Raw genomic sequence first — 27,111 nt, forward strand, 5'->3', positions numbered from 1 at the left:
TAATTGCTCTTTTCTTCTTTTCCTTGTGACTGCACTCAGTAATAATAAACCATTTTAGTATATTGTACAAATGGAATATTGGTAGGAGGTGGGAATAATAAACAACTTGGACTAATTAAATTTGTAAGTTGTTGAATCGTTCAACAAAATGTCATCATCCGTTATATCGTCACCTTCTCCACCTGTCAGTGACAAAAATGAAAGAAGATCGCAGAGTCCACGGATCACTTGCACTGCTCATGGATGTAATCAGGTGTGATCAGGTTTATTGTTCATTAAGAGTGATACAATTTTCAAGATTGAGCTTGCCACTACTTTGGAAAATTGGTATGGTCCAATTTTATTCTATCGTGGATAAGAAGTCAGATCTATGAAGCCTATGAAATTGGTGGAGCTGGAGCCAAGCATACACTTAAATGCAGCCGGAGCTATCAACAATTTTAGTGCTACGGCTCCCAACCATCAAATAGAGATCTTTTTTTGCATTCCTAATTTTCTTAAGATTCATAATACTCATTAATACTAATATTAAATCTATCTTTTTCAACATAGGATTTTTTGACATCATATGGTGCTATAATAAAATTAGTTTATATTCGGGAAACAATCTTTATGTTGTGTTGAATAAATTTTATTCCTTCATATTATCCTTGCAAAAGTTCTTTTTTGAAAAAAAAGCCGGACCTTTAAAAATAGAAATATAATTATTGTTTTATTAAATTAACTGGGGTTTGGTAAAGGTGTGATAAACTTCAGTCTTGTGTTTCCTTCATGAATTTTAGATTGATGCAGTCCAATCTAAGAAATACATTTTGTGCAATAGTATGACCAATAGAGACAGTATTTGGGCTCTATATCCCATTAACCGTTTTCTATATTACTACAATGAGATGCTATTTAGCATAACAAAATATTTACAGATTACAATTTTCAGAAGTTGGAAATGATCAGGGTTGGGCAAATTACAGCCCGCGGGCCAGATCCGGCCCAATGAAGTGTTTCATCGGGCCCACTTGTGTCTGAAATCATGAATATAGTTTTATGATTAACATTCTGTTAAAAAGATTGATGAAAAATAACGTCATAATGACCCCAATTGTTACATTGTGTTTTTTACTAATATATAAATGTTAGCCTAGCTTTTGTAAATATACTGCTTTTTATTCATAGTTTTCCATATTGATTTATGAGCCTCTGACCCAGTAATCAAGTCTATTATCCATAGATGGCCCGATTGCTGTTTCAATGACCTCAGTAGACTGCTATTGGAATATAAGAAAAACAGCAGATTTAGTTTATAGTGCAGATACATGGGAATCACGAACAGTCAATTCAGTTTTAATAATCTGAAAAAAATTTACATTCAAGCTGTCAAGCTAAAAAGAGTTTTATTCCTGGTTACTGGTAAGCCAGAATTATTCAACAATTAAATATGAACTCAACTGACAGTGGATGGAAACATATAATAATAAGATATTATGAAATTTGCATAACATTTAACATTTCATACCTGACATTTTGACCAAGTATCCTTATTAGGTCATAGCTAAAAATACCTGAGGAATGTCATCACAAATAGAAATTTACCTAAGATCTTATCAAAGTTTGTTATGCATTATTTCTCATGTCGTTAGGATAGGTGATAGGAATGAAAAAGTAGGCCTATATGAATTCTTTTCCTATGTACAAGGTAGGATTTTTTGATTATTATATTTATAATATGGGCAAATAGTAGTCAGTTTAGGTTCAAGGTGGTATTGTGATATAGGAATTTGATATGCTCCATTTGTGTTACATGACAAGGCTTAGTTAGCTCTGACAATATCATTTTTTGTTCTTATTCATGCATATAGCACAATTTTTTGACACAAAATGTCTTGAGTGTAAGTCTCAGTTATGATGGTATGATTTACGGTAATAAGGAGATACAAAATACAGAATTAAATATTGTCATACTTCTTTTGTTTTTGTTTTTTTAATGGTTTTTAACATGATTTTGTTTGAGAAACGTCACATAATAACTTAGAAATTTGACATATGTATTGCTTCCTTGCATTCACAATTGTTTGAGATAAAAATGAATAGCAGTAAGAAATTTTATATATGTAATTCATCAACCATGATCATGCCCAAATGGATGGTTGCATATGTATGCCTTGTCAGTGCCAGTTTTGGGTTTTGGGATATTAGTGTTGTTTTGAAAATAAGCCTTATTATCAATTTATTTGAATATACTCAGTTTCTATTTCTAGTTTATTTTCCAAACAGAGTTTATATTCTGCTAAGTGTGTGGCATTCATGAAAGAGGACTATATAATGCAGTCAATCTCAATATTTTTACGTAATAAAATTAGTTTCTAACAGATTATTTACCCTTTTTGTCTTTGAATTTTTAATTACACTGATCTAAGGAAGTAGTAATTTTTGTTATCAATGAGTCAGCCACAACCGAAACTTGGCATGTTATACAAATTGACGAAATTATGTTTCGTAGTTAGACATCTGCTGTATTAGTACGCTTACTATGAGAGATATATATCAATAAAAATATTCCATTCATGAAGGATGGATTTTTTTGATATATGTTGTGTAGGCCTATTTATAATATAATGAATGTGCGTTCCATTGTGTTGTCAAATATTTTGCTTCAATTTTCTAGTGATATCAATGTGTATGTTTGAAAAGGTGAAAATTCTGAAACTTTTATGTTAAATATATTTTTAATAAATCAGATAATAATTTCCATGTCCAAAATGATAAATTCTAATAATCAAACAGTAATTATTACAATTTGAATAATAAATATTTCAATATCATCATTTTGAAGCTATGTGCAAAATAATGTCTCTAAATATCTCTATTGTTCCCTTTGTCATATTGTGTCAATCTGTATCCTTCACACTCATCAATCATGAAAATTTTTACGTAATTATTTAAGAAAAAATGAGAAAACGTTGTTCAGTATTAGATTTATCGATACCCATTGTACATTGAATTAATTTTTTGAAATTCCGCAATGTTTTTTATAATTACCTTCACCTTGTTGGATATGTCTACAATAATTACAAAGGGCAATTATGTTCTTGATGTCCAAAGATATTTCGATGTACTTGTGAATATGTCAAAACCATAATTTTAGCTTTAAGTTCATTTTTAAGGGTATAACAGTGTTATCGGTGTGCTTAATTAATATTTTGTTTTCAGAGCTTTTCAAGTGCAAGTGAGCTAGCAATTCACAAGCAGAAACATCAAATGACTCTAAAACTAGGGCCATCAAGAACAGGACTCGCGGACATGCTTCCTTTTGGTGAGTTTGTATGTAGGACTATGCGGATTATTCAAAAATTTTATATTTCCATTTTTCAAATTCAAATCTCTAATTTTTAAAATTTTCATTTAAAAATAAAGTTGATAACTGGTTGATCTTTTTTTATTTAAAATTTCCACTGTTTCTTTATCTTAGATCAAACTCCCACACCTACAAAGTTCTTGCAATATGGAAAAGAAACCGGTCTTTTTGACGAAATTAGTAATCCGTTTGATAATGAGTTTAAAAGGAATACGACGCCTGGACACAGTCTGAAAGAGGTTTGTTTTATTATTTGCAATATTACTTTAATACATTCTGATACCAGACATAATTATTGATAAATAAGGTCTCAGTTTATATGTAGGGAAATATATTTTTCAGTTTTTTTTGGGGGAAGTTCTCAGCTGTCCATTTTGATATAAATAAAGTGTTTTGTGTTGGTATTTTTTTGATTGGTTGGAATGTTCCAACTCTATCTTTATTTTAATAAGATTGTTCCTTTAACTTTCATATTTTATTTCAAATTAGTATAGTAGGCTATAGTATAGTGTATAGTCAGACTTTAAATTACTGTACTCGATAACCATCTTCAAATCAATCACATTTGTGACTCAGATTTCGGAGGGATGAAGTCTCGGTCTGATTGGTTTAAAAACTGTCTAAAAGATGGGAGAACATTTATAAATTTCTTGATGATCATTTTCAGTTTTTGCTTGATACAAATAATAGATCTCATTTTTTTCAATATTGTGCCAAAAGTCAACCCATTTTAGCACCCGAAAAATATTTGGTCAAAGATTTACGGTAACCATTTTTGTCCCAAACTAATAAAAATCCAGATAAGCATCTTTAACTTGAGGGATTTTTCGCTTGCTATGTTAAAATGACTTATTCGTGACAAAAGACACTTAATAGAATGTAAAAATGACAAACTAAGGATGTCATTGTAAGATGAGGTCTGACCAAGATTAATTTACAATGAAATAATTTTGATATTTCATATTTGATATAATGAATTCTTTACTTATCAACTTGAAAACTTTCCTCCTGAGCAGAATACATGAATATCATTACTTTTATGAATAAATTGCCACATTTATTTGTTCCAATAGATTGATGGATATCAGGTTAGAGATGTAAGCTTATACAATTTAGTACAATAATTTTATTTTGATTATCAATTGAAACAATCATATATAAAAATTAGCTTTTGGTTGATAATCCAATTACAATCTTTATATTTAATTATATTGTCAAATAAAATATTATATACTTAATTAGTTTTTCGATTTTTAATAGCGTAGCGTATTAGCCTGGCGAATGTCAATAATTGCATTCCAGATTAGAGAGTTTTGATTTGATTTTGATTTAAGTCAAAAGGGTGGATATTGAATTCCTCTGGCTTTGGACTAAACTACTATGACCGAAACACTTCATTATTAAGTTGAAATTTTTTTCTGGTCAATCTAAACCGAATTCAAATTCTCTATAAGTAGCTAAGTAACTTTGGGAAGTGAATTCAGAAACTAGAGTCCCCAAGAAATAGGGGTAAACCCCCTTAATCAACTCACCATTCTAGGCTCGGCTACAGTCTTCCACTTTCTAAATTTTTTCTCTACTTCAGCGATTGTCATGCCAATTTGTAAGGAATTAAAATTTAAATATTTGAAATGTCACTAATAGCACTTCGCACAATCGTCAGATGACAGAATTGTTATTTACGGAATATTTTCTAAAAAATACATTAATCAATGGCGTGTTTGAAATGATTTATATCCATACTATGACCAAGTATACACCATGCATGAAAATCATAATTTCTTTGTAGTTTCATGTGACCAAGCGTAACATGTGGATAGTATTAATTTACAAATGGGTAATGTCGGTGATCATATCAACATCAACAACTGTAATTGAAAAGAGTCAGGAAATGTGATTCCAGTCACCTATTGTGTTATCTTAATTTCATATTGAATGAGAGAAACCAATACCCAATTGATGACTAATATTTGTCAATTTTTTTTTAATAATTTTTAGAGTGCTTTTAATTTGTTGAGTTGTAGGCTAGATAGCTTAATAATTTGTACCACTCCTCTGTTGTAGGTAATTCGTGGTATATGTAGTATACCATAAGCGGTGTTTCTTATTTGGGATTCATGTGTTTATTCTATAAAGATATGTATTGATCAATAATTGTATAATTAATTACCATATTTTTATCATCTAAATAATAATTTTTTAGGCAGGAATATAATAATAAATATGAATTATAATACGAATGACTTTTTATTTTCCTGTCATAAAATATGGGAAAGAGGAAGCAAGTCTTCCATAAGAACCTTTTTTACTTTTCCCATTTATTGAGAACCATTAATAATAATAAATAAAAGCCTAATTGCTTGATAGTTATGAATAAATTCGAAACCTGGTGATGAGTTTTCAAGTAGAAATTACTTTTTCTCTTTTTGAACAGCAATATATACCGTAATTGTGATTTATTTAATATGCAGAAAGCAAGAAGGTCAGCCGTACCAGGACTCATAATCAATAACCAAAAAGCAAAAACACCTACGAGTTTTTCCGTATCAAATCATATTGGACTTGCTCCTGTGGCGGTAAGTAACTGTGACGAAAATCTTGAATTGGAACCATTGGTCTCAGCCTGTTATATTGATACATATATGCCATTTTTCTATTGTAGCCTACTCTTCCTCTATTTGTGTTTAGTGATGTCTGAAGTTAATTGAATATCCGAATACATTCAAAATAAATTGGATACATTCTATATAGGTCATTTTTGATTTTATTTATAATCTAGAATATTTCCATTCAAAATAAAAAAAACTATGATTCTGCATTATTGGTCTTCTTACCAAGCCAGTCTTATATAGTTGTAAAATACTCAGTTAAACATCTCTTTAACTATTTTTAAATTATCAAATCAATTTTTATAATACTATAGATTTATGTATGCCCTCTATTGAATATGATCCAATATTCGATACTCCATATTCAAAATTATTATTTCAGGATAGATAAGGTGAACAAGTTTTGATCATCGCTGCTTGTGTTTTGATTGAATTTTATGTTTTATACACTCAGTATACAAAGATTGGCCCCACACAAAACACTGTAAAATTTTAGATGATTCTAATTAATGTTTGTATTCATTTATGTCTAGCAACCTGTCCATGTTATCACATTAACGCCAACGTTGCCTTCACCTGTCGGTGCATTATCCGGAGCACCTTTTTTTATTCCACCACTGCCTTCACCACAAACCTTCTTACCAAGTCCTGCTGCATTAATCAGTCCGTCAATTGTTCCATTTTCTGCCCGTAAGTATTGATAGCCTACTTATTATATATTTTCTTTTTGATAAAACACAAAAATTTACTTATTCATCTAGTTTTTGATGACCCGAAGCAATGTTTGATTAAACCATTGAATTTATGTAATTGTTTGATTCACATAAGAAAATGAGATTCAATTTGTAAGAATTTTGTTTATATATGGATAAAGTTTAATTTACACATGAAATTTTCATTTATATTTATCTTGAATATAATATTTTTATCAAGCTGTTAAAAACAGTTTAGAGTTTGAGCTGAAGTTCTGATGAATTTTATTTGTCAATGATCATTGTAAAAAATTATCACAATTATTTCTGAAAAGTGTTGAGCAGAGGCCCCTACATTTCATTCAAGATGAATCAAAGATCATCACAGCAGGGGCGTAGCCAGAAGGAGAGGGTTTTGCAGGTCGGAACCCCACTTTTGAAATTGTAAAAAAGGCATTTTTCGATATCCTCCATGACAATTTTTCATAGCTTGAAACATTTTTTAGACCCTCAAGACTCTAAAAACACACTCGCTAGCAGTTACGGCCTAACTCAGAACCCCCCCCCCCCTCGAAAATTCATGGCTACGTCCCTGCATCAGAGTCTAACCTCGAGTTGACTTCTGAATTAAATCTCATTGATGGTTAGTTGATGACTAATTCTAGTTCTTCTATTTAGAGGACTTGAGTCACTCAAGGGTCTTTGTTGAAACTCAAGTCGAGTCAATGACTCAAGCCTCCCAACATTGTTCCAAGTGAACAAACTCAAGTTCACACTATTTTTAAATATGAATAACCTTGAAAGTTGGTCTCTTAAAATAAAACTCATATCTATTTTTGTAATTATTATTAAAAAAATATAAAAACAAGAATATAACATCATCCACAATTGTATTAGGCTACTGGACTGAACAATGCAATAACATTTGTCACAAGCATGGTTACTTCCACCTGAAATCATCTTATAAATATTCATGAATTGTTGGAGTAATTCTTATCCATAAGTCATGGAGTAAGGTGATGAGTCATGCGTGAAAATCATTGTTCCTATGAAATGCATATTTGATCAAAAAGATCATCCTTTAACTTGAGGTATGAGGTATCAGCAAAACTACCTAGGGCTATGATATTATAATAGACTTTATTATCTTATTTTGTAATATGATAACAAATTTGGTTCCAGACCTGACCAAAACCAATAAAACACTACTTCTAGATCAATTCTGATGATAAATATTCAATATGTCAATAGTATTTTTTTTTAATTTCGGAACTCGTCCTTCAAAAATAAGTTTTCATCCATCAAACTCTGTTAGCTGTGAGCGCGAAAGATTTTTTCAAAAAAATTCAGTTATGTGAAATTTACTACCTCATGGCTGTCTTTCTGATCGGAATGACATAAACGGCGCTCCAGATGAATGTACCAATATGGAGGCAACTAATTTTGTTCGCCTATTTTACATCAAGTTGTGTGAAGAGACTGAAACCAATGGGCAGGGGGTATATTCACTTGGCTATCACAGACAGTCCCCAAACTCTTAGTAGAACTAAAATAAGGAGAATCGGAATAAAATTATGGCCTAACCCTAACCTGGTACACACACTACAGGAGTACCACATGAACTGCTTTTTAAGTCTTGTTATAACCGATATTTGCAAACATGCAATTCCGCACTATAATTCATTATTAATAGTCTCAGTAGTTCTTGGCAATTTAGTGATAACCCCACAATTTCGCTTAGAGATCAATCTCCTTTATTTTTGAATGAGAGCCGTGTGACCTTGCTTTGAGCAAATTTCCTTAAAATAATGCCAGCTTCTAACCGCTATTTGAAGCTTTTACTTTATTTGCTTGTCTAATTTAATTTTCAATGACCGAGATGACAAGACTACAAATGGAAATATTTATAAATACTATAAAAATGTTATATTTACTCCATAGTCTATTCATTTTCTCGGTCTTCATTCATTATTATAACTAAATTTCTGCTAAAACTGAAAAAGGGAAATTTACCATTTGGAATGAACGTCTTCAAAATTTGGGAACAACGACTGATCAAATATTCTATAATTTCATTAACAATAAAGTTACCGTAGGTTTTCTGAATGGATTTATACAAATTTTACTTATTGTTAGTTTATTTCGATAGGTTAAGATTTCCAAAGCAATATTGTCCCTTTTTTCGCTGATCATTGTATCAGCTTAATGTAATTATTTAAATAATCTCAAGCTCAATGGTTATTTAAAAATGTTCATTTTAAACAACTCTCGTGAATCGTAATTTGCAATTGATCGAAGGTTTTTAATTTTTGAATTTGGTTTCAATTATATATCGTTTCACATCAATAATTGAATTATATTTTAGTGATGACAGAGCAGTATTTACTATATGAGTTGGTTCGTGTGGTATGACATTACTTGCTTGACATTTCTTTTTACTAGATAAGCGGTTTTGTACATCCGAATAATGCGACTCAATTTATGGTTCATAGATAGTATCAGATGTCTTTGTTTGTCGAAAATGCTTGTTTGATTGCGAAGACAAAAATCATTTCTCATAATACCTGATTTTCAGGTCGAGTTTTTTTATGTCAATGAAATCATAAATTTAAATCATTATTACATATTCGAAACAATTTTTATTTCTAAAACTATCACAAGTTTATTAATATTTATATTATGTGTTTAGGGCTCATTTTGAAAAATTTTATTAAATTTGATTTTGAATCTCTTCGATTTTGTTTTGTCTTGATTAATTGTAATAACTCTAAAAACATAAAGGTGAATATGTGAGTTATATGCTTATTATAATTTTGTGAAAGCCACGAAAAACTAGGAAAACATATTTGTAACAAAAATCAATTAAAATCATAATTTTGTAAAATTTTTATGAACAGGATTATTGATATGTTAGTAATTCATATGTATGAACATTGTTCAGTTCTGGTTCATACAAATACCATAATCCAAGTACAGAATAATATATCATTTACTTTGAAATGGACTTATAAGTCGAAAGACTTTACCCTTGTATTCGAAATTAATAATTGCTGTATCCTGAACATTTTGGTTGAATTTGTGTTAAAACTTTACAGTCTGATATATAAAGTACAATTGTTGTAATAGTTATCAAACTTTATAAATAATTTCTATATCGCACCATAATCAGAGAATTTCCGATAAATTACTTTTTCGATATATGTGCGTTCAAATTATTCTAAAAAGTCGCCAAAGAGTTTATCTACTTTCTCTGATAATACACTGTTGTTATCGGGAATAGCCCAAGGGCTGCTGATTTGTGTTTAGTGTTCACAACAATTTTGTTCTTGATTGTACAAGATATGAAACAAATCACAACATGACATCTACAAGAACGGATCACAAATAAGAATTTCTAGAAGTGTTTTTATTTTTTTTCAGACGTGTTATTATGTTGTCGGAAATAAGTATGTTAAGTGTATATCGGTGTATATATAAGTGTATATACAAGTTTAAATTAATCATCATTTAGTGAAAACATAACATATTGGCCCCAACAGAATAATAAATGACCTATATTTTTTACAATTTTCATTTGATACACTATTTTTTCTTCATAGAAATTGATTCTAATAAAGACAACTCATGATATTTCTCTCAATGCGATAGAATTGTTAATATAACCATGAACCATATCATGGGAATAATTATGGGACAAGTGGTGAATATTAAAATTGGCAATAAAAATTAATATGAAACCATAGGGACTATTTTGAAAACTAAGATGTATTGAAGACAAATCTGATCAATTTTTGATCAAGATCTGACTCTCGAGTTTAAATATACAAAATAGTCTCTGCAACACTGAGCAATGCCGATATGTCATTGACATTGAGAATATTGTTTTTAAAATTTCCTTTCTTCTAGTTTATGTCATCTCTATAATCATTTAGTTTGCGAGTTTTATCATTGTGAATGTGAACTATTCGGTATAAATGGCCATGCCAACAATCTGGCTGTTTTCAATCTTGATTGTATGTATTGGCTAGGGCTAGATACATGTGCAAAAAAATGTTCTGCAAGAACCATGCTGTATATCTTTCTATTGATTTATGACTCGTTCACTTTTTCGCGTCCGATTTGTTTTGACTTTTGAAGGAAGTGCCTATTGATCTTAAGTATCCTGCCCACCCTTAGTTTGCTACAGTACTTTTGACATGTCTTATTGAGATATCTACGGTAGTTCATCGCTGTCGGTTTCACCTTTCAAGATGTTTAACCAAGGTAAGAAGGGTCATCGCTTATGTTTTAGAAATTACTCAATGCTCGGAAATACATTTTGGTGATTTGTGAACTTTTTTATAAATGGTAGCATTAGAACATATTTTAATTTGAATTAACATCAGGGCTCATTATTTGAAATGTTTATTTCAGAAGGTTGAGAAATTGTATAGGAAGAAAATAAACTTTAGAATAATTCTATATGCATATTGGTAAACTCAAACAAATTCACTTGCTTTTCAACGAACTTTAAATATTTTTAGATTAATATGGTTAGAGTAGAGAATGAGGAACATTTTAAATTGAAGTATTTTGTCATAGACATGCCATGACTACACCTAACTATTGAATGGATTGTAATTTACCTAATTTAAAAACTGTCTTGATCAATTTTGTGCTTTTTTTATTATAGTTTTGTCTTTTGATAGGCTTACCTTACTTTATGGACCATCTGTTTGTTCGCATGTATTATAATTGTCATTGTGTAAAAAAAATTTTATGCAATTTCTTGTTTTGATAAATCTAGTTTAAATTTGGCAAATGTCCATTTTTACTTTATAGAAAATGGTGAAATATCTTTGTTTTACTCTTGCAAAAGAAAAGTATGCCAGAAAAGAATCATTATAATATTAGTTATCTTTATTCTTTTTATTATACAACTTTTTTTAATTTCATTCTAATCAAATTATTTCTTTTGTAGTCACTGATTCTTTTAGTATTTATTATGGTAAAATGAGAGTGCGCTTGAGTTGCTCAATTACAATTCTTCAATGAGAGATTATTGAGCTGACATGTGTAATTATGGTTTGATGACATCATAATTATAACTAATTTCTAATTAGCTATGTGATTTTTGCCTCCAGATAACCAAATAGTAATGAGCATTTTATATGTAATTACATTAAACTTGCTGAAACATTTTTCTAGGAAAGCAATAGATTTTGAACAAATGAGTAATTCCAAGTTTTTTTTTATACGTTGTCCTGTAATATGAGATGTTAATATGACTGTTCATGTCTAAATGATATGAACCGTAATTCATGTACATCAATAGAAGTTACGTGTTGCACTTTATTCATGCCATCTAGTGTGGAAACGATGAATGGGATATCGGATATCGTCCCAGGGCCATGGGTGAAGGTGTCAAGCCCACTTGGTATTTGGTGTGATGATGCTTCTTTTTTTATTTACACTCAGTGTTATGTATGATCGATGCTGAATTTCTGTCAATTAGCTGGGAACTTACGATAGATTGCTTCAAGCTTCTTATTATAAGTCTTGCATGCTTATGTCCCAACTATCTGCCTCTTCAATTTGGATAAATTCATTTTGTTTCTCAATCATTGCAAGTTTACATTATGTTACTGGTGTATGACTATACACTACTGCTATTGAAACAATATAAAGTTCAGTTAAATACAAAACAAATATAGTGTATCATATTTCAGCCTTTGTAGATTCAATATATACCTAATTTTGTATAGGGGCCTATTGAATGTTATCAGCTACAATAAATAAGATTCTAAATATTGAGAAAGAAAGATGAAATGAAGGATTTATAGAAACTGGTAGATTTTTTATGAAAACTTATGCTAGGTGGAGTTTATTATGTGGGAATGGCTAAAGCCAAATACTTCACTATTCCGAATACTCTCTGAAAAAATATTTTTAAATAAGAAATTTTGGATATATGGAAAATTACATAAAACACCGTATTTTGATGTTGATCAAATCTAAAACAACACAAACATAAAGATTATTGGTTTCTCTGTGTTGTTTGTAACCAGTTGGGATATTGCATGTTTTGATTTTCTTTGTCTGGTGGCTTAAATGTTCTAAATTATTCCTAAATCCAAAAATTTACAATATCAAATATAATGAATTTTGAGTGTATTCGTTATATACATCCCTGCTAGTGAGTCATATTTGCCAGTCCCTACCCATGGCAATCTATAATAGGATACTAAAAGCAGCTTTGTAAATCACTTAATAAATATTTGGTAGCTTCCATTTTGAGTGAATCTTAGTTACTTTTAAATATATACTTCCCTTGTGTGAAAATTAAAAAATCTCTCATTTTTGGTTCCTCTCATTTGAATTTCATTTGTTTTCAGCCGGTCTACCCTTTCCTAACATGCAAGCTGTAGTGGAAGCTCAGCAGGCTGCTATAACTCAGGCATTTATTAACGCTGCTGTGGCCAATTCAAATAACAATCAACAACATCTTCACCAACATCAGCAGCATCATCAACCTGTTTCGCAACCACACGAGGAGTCAAATGCTCCAAATCAAAGCCATATGGTAGCTTCTAGAACATCGTCCATGACAGATCTCCCAGAAAATGATGTGTAAGTTGGTTTTTGTCCTCAAAAAAAATTATATCGTTCTATCACACCATTAATTATATATTAGGATATTATAGTTCAAATAGTAAAAGCAGTCTTCTCTGATGATGCGAAATGAGAATTTGTTTTTAGTATAGCCTTCAAACAATAGAGTTTTGTCAATTATTTTACGAATTAGTTTTTTTTTTTATAAATTTGTATAATCACTCAATAATCAATCAGACATATATTATTATAAAATCCAAGTGTTGAAAAAATATAAAATTATAAAAAAGGGAGTTATATTTTCTTTGTTGTTATTCGTTGATAAAATAAAACTAATGATGCTTTACTTTTGCAAGCAACCTATTTCCCACCCACAAAGTATCAGTACCTGTTCATAGCAGTCCAATACCACTACCATGTCATGCAATGCAAGTTGGACAAAACATGGCTGCTGCACCAGTGGGATCATCATATTTTCGTTGTTGAGATAAAATAAAACTGATGTCTTATCTCTTCCAGCAACCCGTTTCCCACCCACACGGTATCAGTACCGGTTCATAACAATCCAACACCACCATCTTGCCATGCATTGCAAGTTGGACAAAACATGGCTGCTGCACCAGTGGGATCAGCATCCGTTATACAACAGCACAGTCAAATGAATATGGAACCTCAGAGAAGGGCATTGACACAGGTATATCAGCTTTCTCCTATATGATGTATTTTTTTATTATCCAAAATAAAAAGAAATTTTTAAGTTTAAAATTGTCCATTCAGTCTTTCTAAATAATAATCTTTCACACATCAAGAGTTACAAGACAAAAGAGTGAATTTTGAAACAATTCTATTTAGAAAATATTACAAATAAATAGATGCTTTTAAGCTGACTTTCCGATCAAAGTTTAAAACCATATTCACCAAAGTACGGGTACTTTAATAAAAAAATGAAAAATAAAAAGTCCTTTTTTTCAAGCGTTTTTGGTTGAAGGCGAAGCCCTTGATATGGTTTCTTAATTGGGGGGATTAACCCAAAATGGCGAAACCTGTATAGGCTGTTTAGAGAGAATGAGAAAAACCTTCATTTTTGATTACTGTATTTAACTCCCTTGAATTTTTATTGAAATACTAGGAGAATATTGCTCCACACTATGTTTAGATACTAGGGAGGCATTGTTTTGTTGATGTTTGCTCTTTATAACAAGAAACCAAATTTTAGGAGAATAGCATAATTTAAATATAGGATCTCTTATGTCAATATACAGTTTTCAGTTATGCCTTCCTTCGTCCATTTATAGGTTTTGCTGAATAAATTTGTTTTTTTATTATTTTTCGGATTGATTTTGCATATTGCAACTTAATTGTAAACCTGGTTTAAAAATTAAGGTTTTTGTTAATTTGCCACATATCAAGTATTTTCATCACATATATATTATGGCGAAAGAGCGGGTATCAGGTTTCGCGATATTTGCATCTTTGCTATTTCCCAAAATTATCTTGAAAATTAATTGCGTCTCTTTTGTTCCTGAGTGAGTGCGTGCGTCCTTGCCTTGATCAAATTTCTTCAAAAAAGAGGAATAAATGGCTTTCTCATGCAGAGAATCATGTCCCCTCACCTGATCAGCTAATCTTGGTTAGCTATTTAAATGTCTAACAAGATTACGTTTATTGACATACCATTAGAAAGTATTATTTTCACTTTTACATCGTACTCATGTTGCTATTTTCCTGCATTTCATGGTTGACTGAAAACCTGGTATTTGAATAACAGATATGTTTGGGCAAGGCAAGAGTTGTCGTTGTAAATTGATAGTTCATTTTTTCATGGTTCTCGTATAAACAATAAGAAGCCTAAAATAAAATCAAGTAGATTTAAAACCTCGATTAAAGCCTAGAGGTATGCTGTATTCAAATTTTTTCTACTCTGGTATGAAATTGATTTTCATTAATTTTTTAATACTTTAATTATTGGATCAATATGTCAATATCAGAATATATCTTCTCACTTGTTATTGAGTATCTATTGTTTGACGTTGCATCAACTCTATTTCCTAACTTTTTTATCTGGAAATACTAAAAATTTTCACTAATCCTATTTGAAAGAAGTACATTATATAAGATGGTAATTTATTTGCAAAACAACACCTTTAAAAAAAAAAGCAGACATTGTGTAAACATTTACTGAATATACGGAAGTACTGTCTCAGATTTATTATCCTTATATTTCTATATTTAGACGTGGTATGGTTTTGAAGTTCTTTAGTTGGCTTTGATTCATGTATTTTCATTGATGGTAATGGTTTTTTTCGGCAAGTAAAAGCATTAATATTTCTCCTATGGTTTGGCAATTTGTAACTTTCAACATTAGTTCGAGTATCAAAAAATTTTACTTAACAAATGAAAGTTTCAAAATCATGCTACCAAAAATATTTTATACCATGTAGGCTATCCTTTATTTTTGAAAACACAGTAATTTTTATAGAACATCTATGCCAGCAATTGTTATCCCCGGAGCATTTTCAAATTTAATTTTGGGTATTTCACATTGTTTTTGGGTATTTTGTAAGACTAATGAATACTAACGATATCAAATTTTACTGTTACAGTATGAATTTCCTTATATTACTTTAACTTGAATATGTTTTTACTAAAATTCACGAATAATATTACAACGAAAGAGATGAAAATAAAAAAATTGAGATTTTTCGAAAACTAACCTGGGAGAGATTTTTCAATATTATTATAAAAACTCAGCAAGAGACACATAGAAAGAAAGTTATGTGACGAGAGAAAAACTTAAAGTTTAACACTGCTATTATGTATATATTTTAATAAACATTTTATTATCATGGTTTTTATCAGTTTAAAAACATTTTCAGTTTTATAATCTATTAATCCATTTTATACTTTTTAGTCAAATTCTATGGATCATCAGCAAAATCACCATAATGTTATGTCTGCAAATCTAGAGAGGAAACCAAGTTTTCCTGGTGAAACATCAGTGATAACACAAGCACCAGCAAATTCATCTACTGCATTGCAAATGAATCCTAACATGTAAGTCGGGCTTTACTAATGTCATAGTTATAGTCAGTTAGTTCTACAGTTGATCATTGAAGTGAAGCTTACCTTCAAAACTGGCTTAATTATTCAGTATTCTGCCAAATGCTTTGATACACCATACCTTGAATTACTGGTTGATATATTTTTTTTTTAACTTCATGGATATTGTAACAAATTTGAGATATATTTATATAGGGTAGGGATGTTTGCATAGTTTGTCCAAATTAGATACCTATTATTAATCTCAAATATGAGGTATTCTGAAACAATGTTGAGAGGATAGGGTCATCAATCTGACATTGGTTGAACTCGAGCCACCGGTTATTGAATACTTGAAGTGACTCCAATCGTCATCATCTAACTGCCAGTGAGACTCAGTGATAAACTAGACTCGAGAGTTGGATGATCTTGTGACTAGAGACTTCAATCCCAACACTGTCCTGAAAAATAATCATATTTTTTTTTCAGTAATATGAATTGAGTTATATTTTTTATGAAATATTTATATGTATAATATTTTTGTAAATTTTTATTGAAATATGAATTATTCTGATTATACGGAAAGCATATTTTTAAATAAAAACATTAGATATTTGTTAATATATACAGAATTTGAATTTTTTTATGCTACAATTCATGATAAAATCCAGTTAAAATAACTAATGATCAATATCTATTCAATGATGTTATTCATGATTGTATAACTTCACTTCTGAAACTACCTTATCGAAATCTTTGATTTATTTGTCCCATTTTTCAGGAATATGCACAATGCAAATTCTGTTGGATATCAATACAACATGTCTCCTTACACGCACACAGATGTTACGAGGGTTTCGTCTCATCCAGTTCTCACGTTGTCACGGTCTGTACCAACCCCACATAACAACAATCAAAACCACTCACAATTACCCCATCAAAACTCTTTGCCGAATATTGATGCGAAACAGGTAAATGGCAATCGACAGTGTTTATTAATAATACAGTGATGGTTGCAAGTCTTTAAATCATGAGTTTTGAGTCGAGTTTGAGCCCCAGTAAATTTTAAACCTTGAATCCCAAATCCTAAAAGATTTTATAAACAACAGAAAAGAAAAAAATTGAGTGATATGGACACTTGAAAACAGTTTTCTAGAGTCTTGGGAGTTGGGAGTCTGAAAAACATTTCAAGCTACTAAAAATTGCGATGTATGATACAGAAAACAACCCTTTTTTATATTTTAAAAGGGGGGGGCGACCCTCAAATGGCTACCCCTGCTCAAAAATAACCATATTATGTTAAACCCTACACTTTCATCATACCATGATTTAGTTATGTATTGACAACATTTACACCACCCATTTTGAATTTTGCTGCAATTAGCTCTCGAATTTTTATTAATCGATGTGGTAAATCATTCACCAGAAATTTTCTATTCAAAAAAAAAACTTAAAATTTTTGCAAGTCTCAAATCTAGTCTCTTTAGTGGTTAGTTGGGTGGGAGTCTAGTCATTTTGTTTTGATTTAGACTCGCTTGGCTCGAGACATTGAAAAAGGCGCCGCAAGTCCTTGAATATTACTATAGACCTTACTTTGATTTTACAGAAATTAAAAGAAACATTGACGAGTAATAATCCAAATTTACAAGTCGAACATCCAAGTATGTCATTTCAAATCAAAGAAGAAGATAGAAGCCAGGTATTGGAAAGCCTATTTGTTTCAGACAAATTAAAATATTGTTAAGCACTTTTGGAAGTCCTAAACTCGCAAGTCATAGGTTATCCGAGTCACATTCGAGTTCGAAATTTATCCAAGTCTCATTAGCGGTTAGTTGAGTCTTGAGTTATTTTTTTTAATTGAATCGAATCACCTCAAGTCTCAAATAAATAGTGACTCAAGTTGAGTCAATGATCTCACTAATATTGAGTGCTTAACCCAACCTGATGAGGTAGCATTAGAAATTTCTTATCCTAAGTATGTATGAAATGTAATACCTGATTGACTAGTGATGGCCATGGGGCTTTGAGGGTCTGATACTCCACCCCAGCCCCCCTTTTTTGTATCATTCATAGCAATTTTTAGCAGCTTGAAACGCTCTTTAGACCATCCACATTCTTTTTCGTACCTGGTAGCTGTTGCAGTCTAACTTGGCAATTAGAGATTTTAGAACTTCTTGGGTAATGGGTAATGTTCAACAAGAAACAAATTGGAGTCAATATATATTTAATGAGATTGAATTTAGAAATGCATGAAAGTTGAGATAAACAGTGATTTGATTAGTTCTCTATTTTACAGCATTTGAAATCTACGGAAAATGAAGAACTATTTGGCTATCTGTCAGACGTTAGTTGCTAAAATTGATAATTTTTGAATTGGAACTATATTAAATTATTCCTAAAATGATGAATTTAAGTTATTAAATTCAAGTAATTTTAAAACAATTTTAATTTTTGTTAACATCCCTGGTTGGTCTTTTAGGATTTTAAAAATCATTCAGTTTAAAATAGTTTGCTGCTTTATCGATTGAGTGTCTATGTAAAAAAATCCTATAAAAAATGATGTGATGTTTTGTGTTCAACATTTAAATGATTTTTCTGTAATTTAGGAGTATTTCATCACATAGTAATCGGTCATATTTAGACATCTCACTGAGCTTTTTTGAGAAGAATTCGAATATCTCATTAATTTCTACATTTATTTTTTGTGTCTGTATCTTTAGTTATTGAAACTATTTGGATGGGTTGTTTCTTCAACTTATATATGCGATGATATAGTGCACGTTGACCAAAAAAAACGGAACCCTGTCCATTAGAAACATATTGTATGGGTTCCGTTTTTTCTGTCACCCTGCATTATATCTTCACAGTAAAACCAATGTAGCTTATGTCATATTTTTCAGAAATAAACTTTTTTGTTCTTCTAATATTATGGACCAAGTCTTGAGTTTCAAAGCTGTACCTGTTTTAAATTTGGTGGCTATTTGAATGATTTTCTCGAAACCTTAAAATGAGGCATAAGCTGATTTGGTTCCACTATGGCGATATTGTAAAAAAAATTTAAAGTTTGACAAAACGTGATAACTCTATTCATCGTGTAGCAGAATGAAGTATCTTCATCCAGTATCATTGATGGTGGTGTATCAAAAACCGGTAGGAGGAGAGGAAGGCAAACTGCTCTAGATCCTGACCAAAAAAGAATGCGGTTCTTGGAACGAAATCGGGCTGCTGCTAGCAGGTCTGTTAATATCATGGTACTTACCGGTATTTGATTTTCAAAAATTGGAAATTAGGTAGCCTATATATGTTATTGCTATGGGTTTATATATGGATATTATATTATCTATATATTATAAATGAGCAAAACACAATTATGAAATGATGGTAGTCAATGATTTTACAATGGATACTCAAAAATTGGTGTATTGTAAGATTGCCACTAATGGATCTTTCAGAAATTAAAATCTAATGTAAAGAAGGTTTCATAATTTTCAAACATTTACCCTTTGTGTCTGTCTTTGGAAGTGTTTGTTGTTCGTGTTTCATGCAGTTCTAGAATGATTGCCAAAATTTAAAAAAAATTATTGCTTTCTCTGCGATACACCTGAATTAATAAGGATTTGAATCTACTGTAGACAATTTTTAATTAACAATTTTAAACTATTTAGACATAGATTTGTGTCTCTGTCTGATAAGTTTTCTAGTATCTGTTCCATTCCATGTCGATATTCCCCACAGTTTTGCACTGATTGCTAAAATTTAAAGAAAAGAATACCGTAGTTTAGTATACTTATCTGGAATACACCAAAATTAAAAAAGGATTAAAAACTCATGTCTGACTTTTTGGATTTAAAGATCATTTCGATTTGAACTTGCATTTGGATTTGAAATGCCTCTCGCTTAATCATATTATCCGCTTTCTCTTTTACAAATCTATACTAATGGAATTTACAATTAAGATCTTGGCGTTGTTGCAACTATCCTAAAATGCTCTAATTGAGTAGATTTCTCTGTGTTGCAAGATGCCAAAGATCGTGAATGAAATGAAATTATAAAATTGGTGTACATTGTACTGGTGTACAAGTACATTTTTGGAAATGTAGTTTGGGTAAATTGCCTTTTTTTCCAAAAAATCAGATCATTTAATGTTGAATCAATATTTTTTCATCAATATATATTTTAACTTTGTGACAAATTTTGCTCTTGACTTGAAAATTGAAAAAAAACATTTCCATCAAAACCTGACAAATCCTGACTTTTTCATCCTGGCATATATTTTAAATTTGAGATTATATTTATCAAATTCAAGTTTTATAATCTTAAATTTCGGTGCAGATGCCGTGCGAAGAAAAAACAATGGGTGAATGGACTGGAAAGCAAGGCAAAAGAACTATGCTCGTCAAATGTTAACTTACAGGTAAACTAAGCATTAAAAAATTTCTTTGTTTTTGAATTGTAAGATAAATAATGGGGAATAGGGGAATTTGTACACTCAGTCTCTAATAAAAAAAAAGTATCGCCGCAAATTTTTGTCAATTTTTGTATTATTACAAACAAACTCATCTTGTTATTCTCGTATTCTAAATCTTTTTAGAACGAGGTCGCCAATTTGCGAGAGGAGGTTGCAAAGCTGAAACAACTTCTATTGGCACACAGAGATTGTCCAATCACTCGTATTCAGCAACAGAAACTTGTAAGCGCTGGCGGAGATCCCACAGCTGTTGTTACTAACCCAGCACAGGCTGCTGCAAGCCTTTTAGGCTTATCTCAGGAAGATGGAAATTCAGAGTCAAATGCGTCTGAAGATGTAAAAGGTAAATATCTAGATATTAAGATTGGCCGAGCTTAACCAGTGAGGTCAGAAGAATTTAGAAGATTTTATTCAAAAAAAAATGTAAACAGCTTATGATACATATTAAATCTATCATTGATATCGCAGTTGTTACATTTACTTGGAAAACAAAAAATTTTATTGCGCAACCAGGTACTTACGAAGCAGACTTTCAACTATTCATATATAGACATTCTAAGTCCATATCTGAATATCTCGATCTTTTATTACCGGTACATAAAATTTAATAAATCATATCTGTGACATACAACACTCACTTATTTATAATTTTATTTAAAATAATATACATCCAAAAGATATGCGCCAATAATTAAATATTTGTTTCAATATTGTTAAATAGGTGTATGTAAAATATTTTCATTCAATTTTAATTCATGTGGATGTCTTTAGATGCTGACATGTTGTTCCGGCCACAGAGTTGATATCCCCAGGTAAGATACATGTTCAAAAATATCAAAAAAAATTTTTTTTTTATGAAACAGGCTTCAATCTGCCTCTGTCTCACACAAATTCAAATGGATCATTGAATGGAGATGACTCGCAGGAAAGTAATGGCTTGCATCAGATGCAACAGCAGCAAACATCAGTTCTTGTTAATCACAGTTTTAAGCAAGAATTATCTCCCGAAGGATATTCTGTTTTACCGCAGGTAAAATTTGATTTTTTTGAAATATTAATAGCTTTATTAAGGAGTATTTTCAGGAAAATGCTCTGAACATGCAGCCAATAAGAAGTTCTTAAACTATATCGATAGACCAAACCCAACATAGCATTTTCATTACTTCATAAGTTGATGGGATAGGATTTCCAATCTATCTTTAGAGAGATTAATATGCATCATGTACTCTAATGTTTAAATTTCAGAAAAAAAATATTTTGAAATTCTTACAAAGTTATAGGTTTTATTCAAGCTGGTATACGATCATAGTTTAAAGTAATTATTCACCAAATTATTTTCACAAAAGTTGCAAAAAAAACATTCGTTCTCCTCATTTTCTCAAAACAGTTTTTAAAGTTTCCTCCTACTGAATCAAGACCTTTGAATTCTAAAGCTAATGATTAAACATGTTCCATGGCCTCTTTTCAAGACTCTCAATACTTTATGACTCCTTGATCTTCTATACCAGGGATGGCGAACCACTGACCCGCGGGTCACAAAGTGACCCACCGCGTTTTAATCGTAACCCACCAAGGCACGAATAAAATAAAAATAAAATACTAACATATCTGCGATTATAATTGATAAAACCGGCCTTAAATTAATCTAACAATAGGTAAACTATTTTAATGTACCGTCAGTTGGGCAGTCAGGGCTGCGATTGCTCATATTTAAATTGTTAATTCCTGGCCGGTATGGTAATTTTCAAAACCCCTAATCTTAGACGCATGTCTGCACCGCTGTGTACCTTTGTTCGGCGCTCCGGGATGTTGTGTACCAAGATGACGCATAACCTGAAACCTAACCTGGTACACATACCATGATCAGGTTGTGCGTCATCTTGGTACACATACTTTGGGAGCATCCTTTATTCAGCTATTGGCTCAGACATCGTTTTTGACATAACAATGCAATTGATATTCATATCTCGCAATGACGTTAAACAATGTCATTCGCGAGAACTAGAAGCTACTTTGCATTTTATTAGTTTCTAGCCTACAATGCCGTTTAGAAAACAAAAATTTTCAGACTTGAAATAAAAACCTAGAAATAACAATGGGGAAGTGTAAAAGTGCCTTAATGTGGTATAAAGCTGATCGAAAAGTATAACACTATCAGAGTGGAATTCCCTCCCAAACTCTTCGGAGGGAATTCACCGTAAATAATTTGCGCATCATTCTAAACGTATTTGGGAATTCCTATGCGTGTTTTCGTACTCTAATTTCATAAAATCGATTGCCATAAAAGTCCCTGATAGAAGACATGCTAATAAGATATGTTTCAGAAGTTTCTTATTGCTACAAACATTGATCAATATCTGTGACCCCCTATCTTCTGTTCCGCGATGAAAATATAATTTTTTGACCCATTCTCTGAAAAAGGTTCGCCATCCCTGTTCTATACTTAAGTTTCCTACCTATGCTTTCAATGATTTTTCGTCAGTTATTTTATGCGCTATTTTTAAAAATAAAAACGAATAAGATCAGATTCTTTACAGTCAATTTAACAATAAATTAAAACAGTCATCGTGTATAGTACTCAGTGACTCAGTGAAGGGGGCAGAGGGGCCTAACCGACCATGGTTGATTACCTCATGATTTTGTTTTATCCAGTCTACCAACACATCAGCCATCGTCATGAACAGCAATTATGCGGCCAGTTCCTCTTCTTTGTCAAGCACATCATCGACGTGACCTATAACCTTTCAACTTTATGGGATATCAGGAAGTTCACTTGTGAATTGCAGTAACACATAAATTAAGGTGATAAATATGATCAACACGAGAAAGAATTGAGCCAAGTACGAGCAGGACTCAAATTCGACCGATTCTCATTTCTCAGTAAATTTTTTCCGTTTTATTTTTCTGTTGACAAGGAAGTTCAATTTTTCAACTCAAGAGCGACTCACTACCATAGAATAAGACATACCTTACATACTCATAAGTCTATATGCGACTTTCTGCATTTGAGTGATCTCTTCTGATCTTACTCTGAGCAAACTCGCATAAAAATTATCTATGGCGTTTCTCAACACAATTTTATCCAAAATAGGTTTATTAGAATTATTAGCATAGTTTTGCTAAATATTCTGCTTTTAAACTTTTAACTAGCATATTACACAATGTTTCTATATTCTATATATATAAATATATTTTTCATTGATATTAAAAAAATCTAGAAGGAAAAAATAAATCAGAAAAAGATTTTCTGAATACAAATTTTTGCCGAATTGGAGAGGGGTGCTTTTTACTCTATATTATTTTCTTGTATGATTTTAATGAAATTTACTTTTCGAATGTTCCATGCTTTGAGTAAAATTGGGATGTTACACATCCTGTTTATCTTTTTTTTTTTTTTTAATTTGTCTGCGTAATTATATCCCTGACGAATGTTGCAAAACTCAAGTTGCCTTTATTGCCAATTGCTCCTATAAAGTACAAATATTGATGTTTTTCATTGTTAGATTTGTTTGGGGAAATAATACGGAGGCTTTAAGTACCATATAAAAATATGCTTATATTGATATTAAAATATTCTAATTGCGATTATTTTATTAAAGTGGTTCTGTTGTGACAGTTGTGTAGCTATCGGAATAACTACAAATTCTTCTGCACTGCGGTCTATTCTGATTTCAAGTATTCTTGGTGAATCCAGTTCCTACAAATTCTATATGAACTAAAATCGTTATAACATGAGATGTAATTAATTTCTTTTTGCGCTCGGTCATAACTGGTAATGAATATTATATGGAATTCATGATGGTTTGGATTATCCTTTATTATCCTTAGAGACAACCTATCATAATGTTAACGAAATTCACAGGATAAAATTTTTCATTATTGATCTTTCCATTTGAATTCTTCAGACGGACTGTGCATTTAATATTCACACATGCTTATATGGATAATTTCAAGTTTACATTCTGAATTCATCATTAAGAGTACAGTGCAGTTACTGTATTTTTTCTAAGTTTCTAGCATTTAAAACTTGGATCCTATCCTTGCTTTCCATCTCATGTGAAGAGGATGGGATAATGGACATTTGACTACAATGTTTCTAAATTAGGTGATTTTCAGCATTATCCTTTTTTATTCAACTATTTTTGAACAATTTTGTTTCGAGACTGACATACATCGACCATCTTGGTGTTTTATTTTGTCTTTGTCTATTTTCAAACCATGTTACCTTGAACCGTTTATTGCAATTTGGGCATTGTTTTATTCAGTTTTCTCACCCATTATGTATTGTTGTTTATTTCGAACAACACTACAACTCTGGGTTATGTATTTTTTTTAAATAATATGATAGAATATATTACTTGTTTCTGCGTATTACAAATTTATTATTGGATTGATATCAAATAGGTATAAGGGCATCATTATATCTCTTGGTTTAAGATTTTACAATTTCCGTATTTTTTGCACAAAATATCTGAAACACTTAATCATCAAGTGTCCTTAATTTTATTTAATTGTAATTTTCACTTTTTATCAATATTGTGCTGTTGTTTGGATAACGTAGTTGAATTTGTCATTTTTAATGCTTTTTTTAATAAATTTTACCCAAATTCAACGCTAAATGTTGATTCGTTTGTTTGTAACTAAATTTGTTCTGCAAATATGTCCTAAATGCACATAATCAAAGATTAAGATATAGAAGTTATGACATACGAAGGACTATTTTTCAGAATCCAGATTATGGAATTGTTATTTTTTTTTATAAGTAATGATTTATATCAGTATTTTTTTTGAAAAAATAAATTCCGAATTCTTTGGATTACTCATGAATTTGTCCTGTAGTCGCCCAGAAAACTAAAATCTCAAATTGCTGAATACAAAATTCTCCAACCTAAAATAGCACTAAATATCAAAATCATGCTTTTGCCAACATTTAAGAACGGAGTGAACGTTTCTTTACTAACATCAATGGTCATACCCAACATTTTAGAAATATATTTGTGTTAGTCTGCAACAAGACTGACTATTGAATCACTTAAAATCATGAATATGTTGCAAAATTGAACTACCCGTATATAATCTTTTAAGTCGTAAATAAAAATCCTCTGTCCCTGAGATATTTAGTTTCCTCAAAATCCTCAGATAGCCTGGCAACGAAACTTGCCAAGTTGTGCTAAAAAAAAATTAATGATTATAATAAATGTCTTAAAAATAATGATGTTATGTACATGAACAATGTTCCATGTTTATATTACGATATTTTACACATTTTTATGTTACTATAAATATTTTTTCATTTTGTGCATATGGCGGGTTCTACTTTTTACCAAATTAACTGCTTGATTATAATAATTTTTCTGTTGTGTTATTTCCAAGAGAAAATGAAATTTTGTTTTTTTCCCTTTTTCTATTATTATTTTTCTCCAAATTTGCTACACTATTGTTATATTTCTATAAATTTCTTACTTTCTTTTCTCTCTTTCTTTCTCGTAATAATACTTTTTAATCGGCATGTGGTACATATTATGTAAAATATTGTAGTAACACTCTCATATTGTAGTAATAAACTACAAGCTTGTATACTTCTGTTTTGTCTGTATGCGAGATAGCTTTGAGGCGCCCATTCAGGCAAACACATATCTAATATGGCTCTACTTTCAAAATTGGTATTTTCTCAACTGCATATGATAGCCAACTGTTGCATTATAGGCTTGTTTTGCACGTGTTTCCAGCCACCAGCGCCGTCGCTGCTCCAACTGATTTCCTAAACGTTTCAATTTAACTGTATATTTCGTTTGCAACAAATGCCCGTTGGAAATGATAATGCCAGCGTATACACCTCCGGCAGGTGAAACGTACCCGATTAAAATTCACGGTATAGCGAGTACATGAGGATAGCAATGTTTCAACCACCTATTGGTAATAGTGTATGACTGTATGTTATTTGATTTTTGCCTAAACCAAAGTGTTGCTCGTCTCTGTTTTATCGTTCTTGGTTAGTCGGAAATTTGGTTTAATCTCATACTTGCGTTAAAAAATGCCGCTGTGCGAGACTTAATTCAGAAATCAGTTAACAGATGGTCATTTGCAAGTTGTTGGATGGTCTGGCCCTCAGATTCACCCTAATTTAACGTTTTGGCACAACGTGATAAAAAGTTGCACACCCCTTGTTCATACACTGAAATTTCTCGATTGTGTCCACTGCTCACAAAGAATTATCTCGGCCTTGAACGCACCCTGCCTTTGTCATCACAAATAGCCAGTCGATGGCGATGATTCATCTTGTGGATGCCATGCACGACATAAGAATGAGTACGCTATGAATTCTCAACTTTTTGTCATATCTCCCAATCGTAGACGTAGAAA

General features: G+C 31.1%; 1 protein-coding gene across 7 annotated transcripts; it reads left to right on the forward strand.

The window, feature by feature from the left end:
- Nucleotides 1–19: 19 nt before the first annotated feature.
- LOC120342157 (cyclic AMP-dependent transcription factor ATF-7-like) lies at nt 20–26,325 on the forward strand. 7 transcript variants are annotated; one of them, XM_039410867.2, is made up of 16 exons: nt 20–253; nt 3,205–3,307; nt 3,464–3,588; nt 5,821–5,925; nt 6,492–6,648; nt 13,025–13,259; nt 13,761–13,935; nt 16,153–16,295; nt 17,062–17,251; nt 17,887–17,979; nt 18,577–18,624; nt 19,379–19,515; nt 20,613–20,694; nt 20,872–21,091; nt 21,612–21,778; nt 23,401–26,325. In XM_039410867.2, the coding sequence occupies exons 1-16, from the start codon at nt 149–151 to the stop codon at nt 23,479–23,481; spliced, it is 2,166 nt and encodes a 721-aa protein (XP_039266801.2). In that variant the 5' UTR covers nt 20–148; the 3' UTR covers nt 23,482–26,325. The 7 variants fall into 7 exon arrangements, with proteins under 7 accessions (XP_039266801.2, XP_077967099.1, XP_077967100.1 ...); XM_078110973.1 differs by having other exon boundaries at nt 19,382–19,515; XM_078110974.1 differs by lacking the exon at nt 18,577–18,624.
- Nucleotides 26,326–27,111: the final 786 nt, after the last annotated feature.

Source organism: Styela clava, chromosome 3, assembly GCF_964204865.1.
Source record: "Styela clava chromosome 3, kaStyClav1.hap1.2, whole genome shotgun sequence".
In the NCBI taxonomy this organism is placed as follows: Eukaryota; Metazoa; Chordata; class Ascidiacea; order Stolidobranchia; family Styelidae; genus Styela; species Styela clava.

Coding starts and splice junctions, on each gene's coding strand:
- LOC120342157 (XM_039410867.2), top strand. CDS start 149: ATGTCATCATCCGTTATATCGTCACCTTCTCCACCTGTCAGTGACAAA. Junction 6,649..13,024: donor AATTGTTCCATTTTCTGCCC/GTAAGTATTGAT, acceptor ATTTGTTTTCAG/CCGGTCTACCCTTTCCTAAC. Junction 19,516..20,612: donor AATCGGGCTGCTGCTAGCAG/GTCTGTTAATAT, acceptor ATTTCGGTGCAG/ATGCCGTGCGAAGAAAAAAC.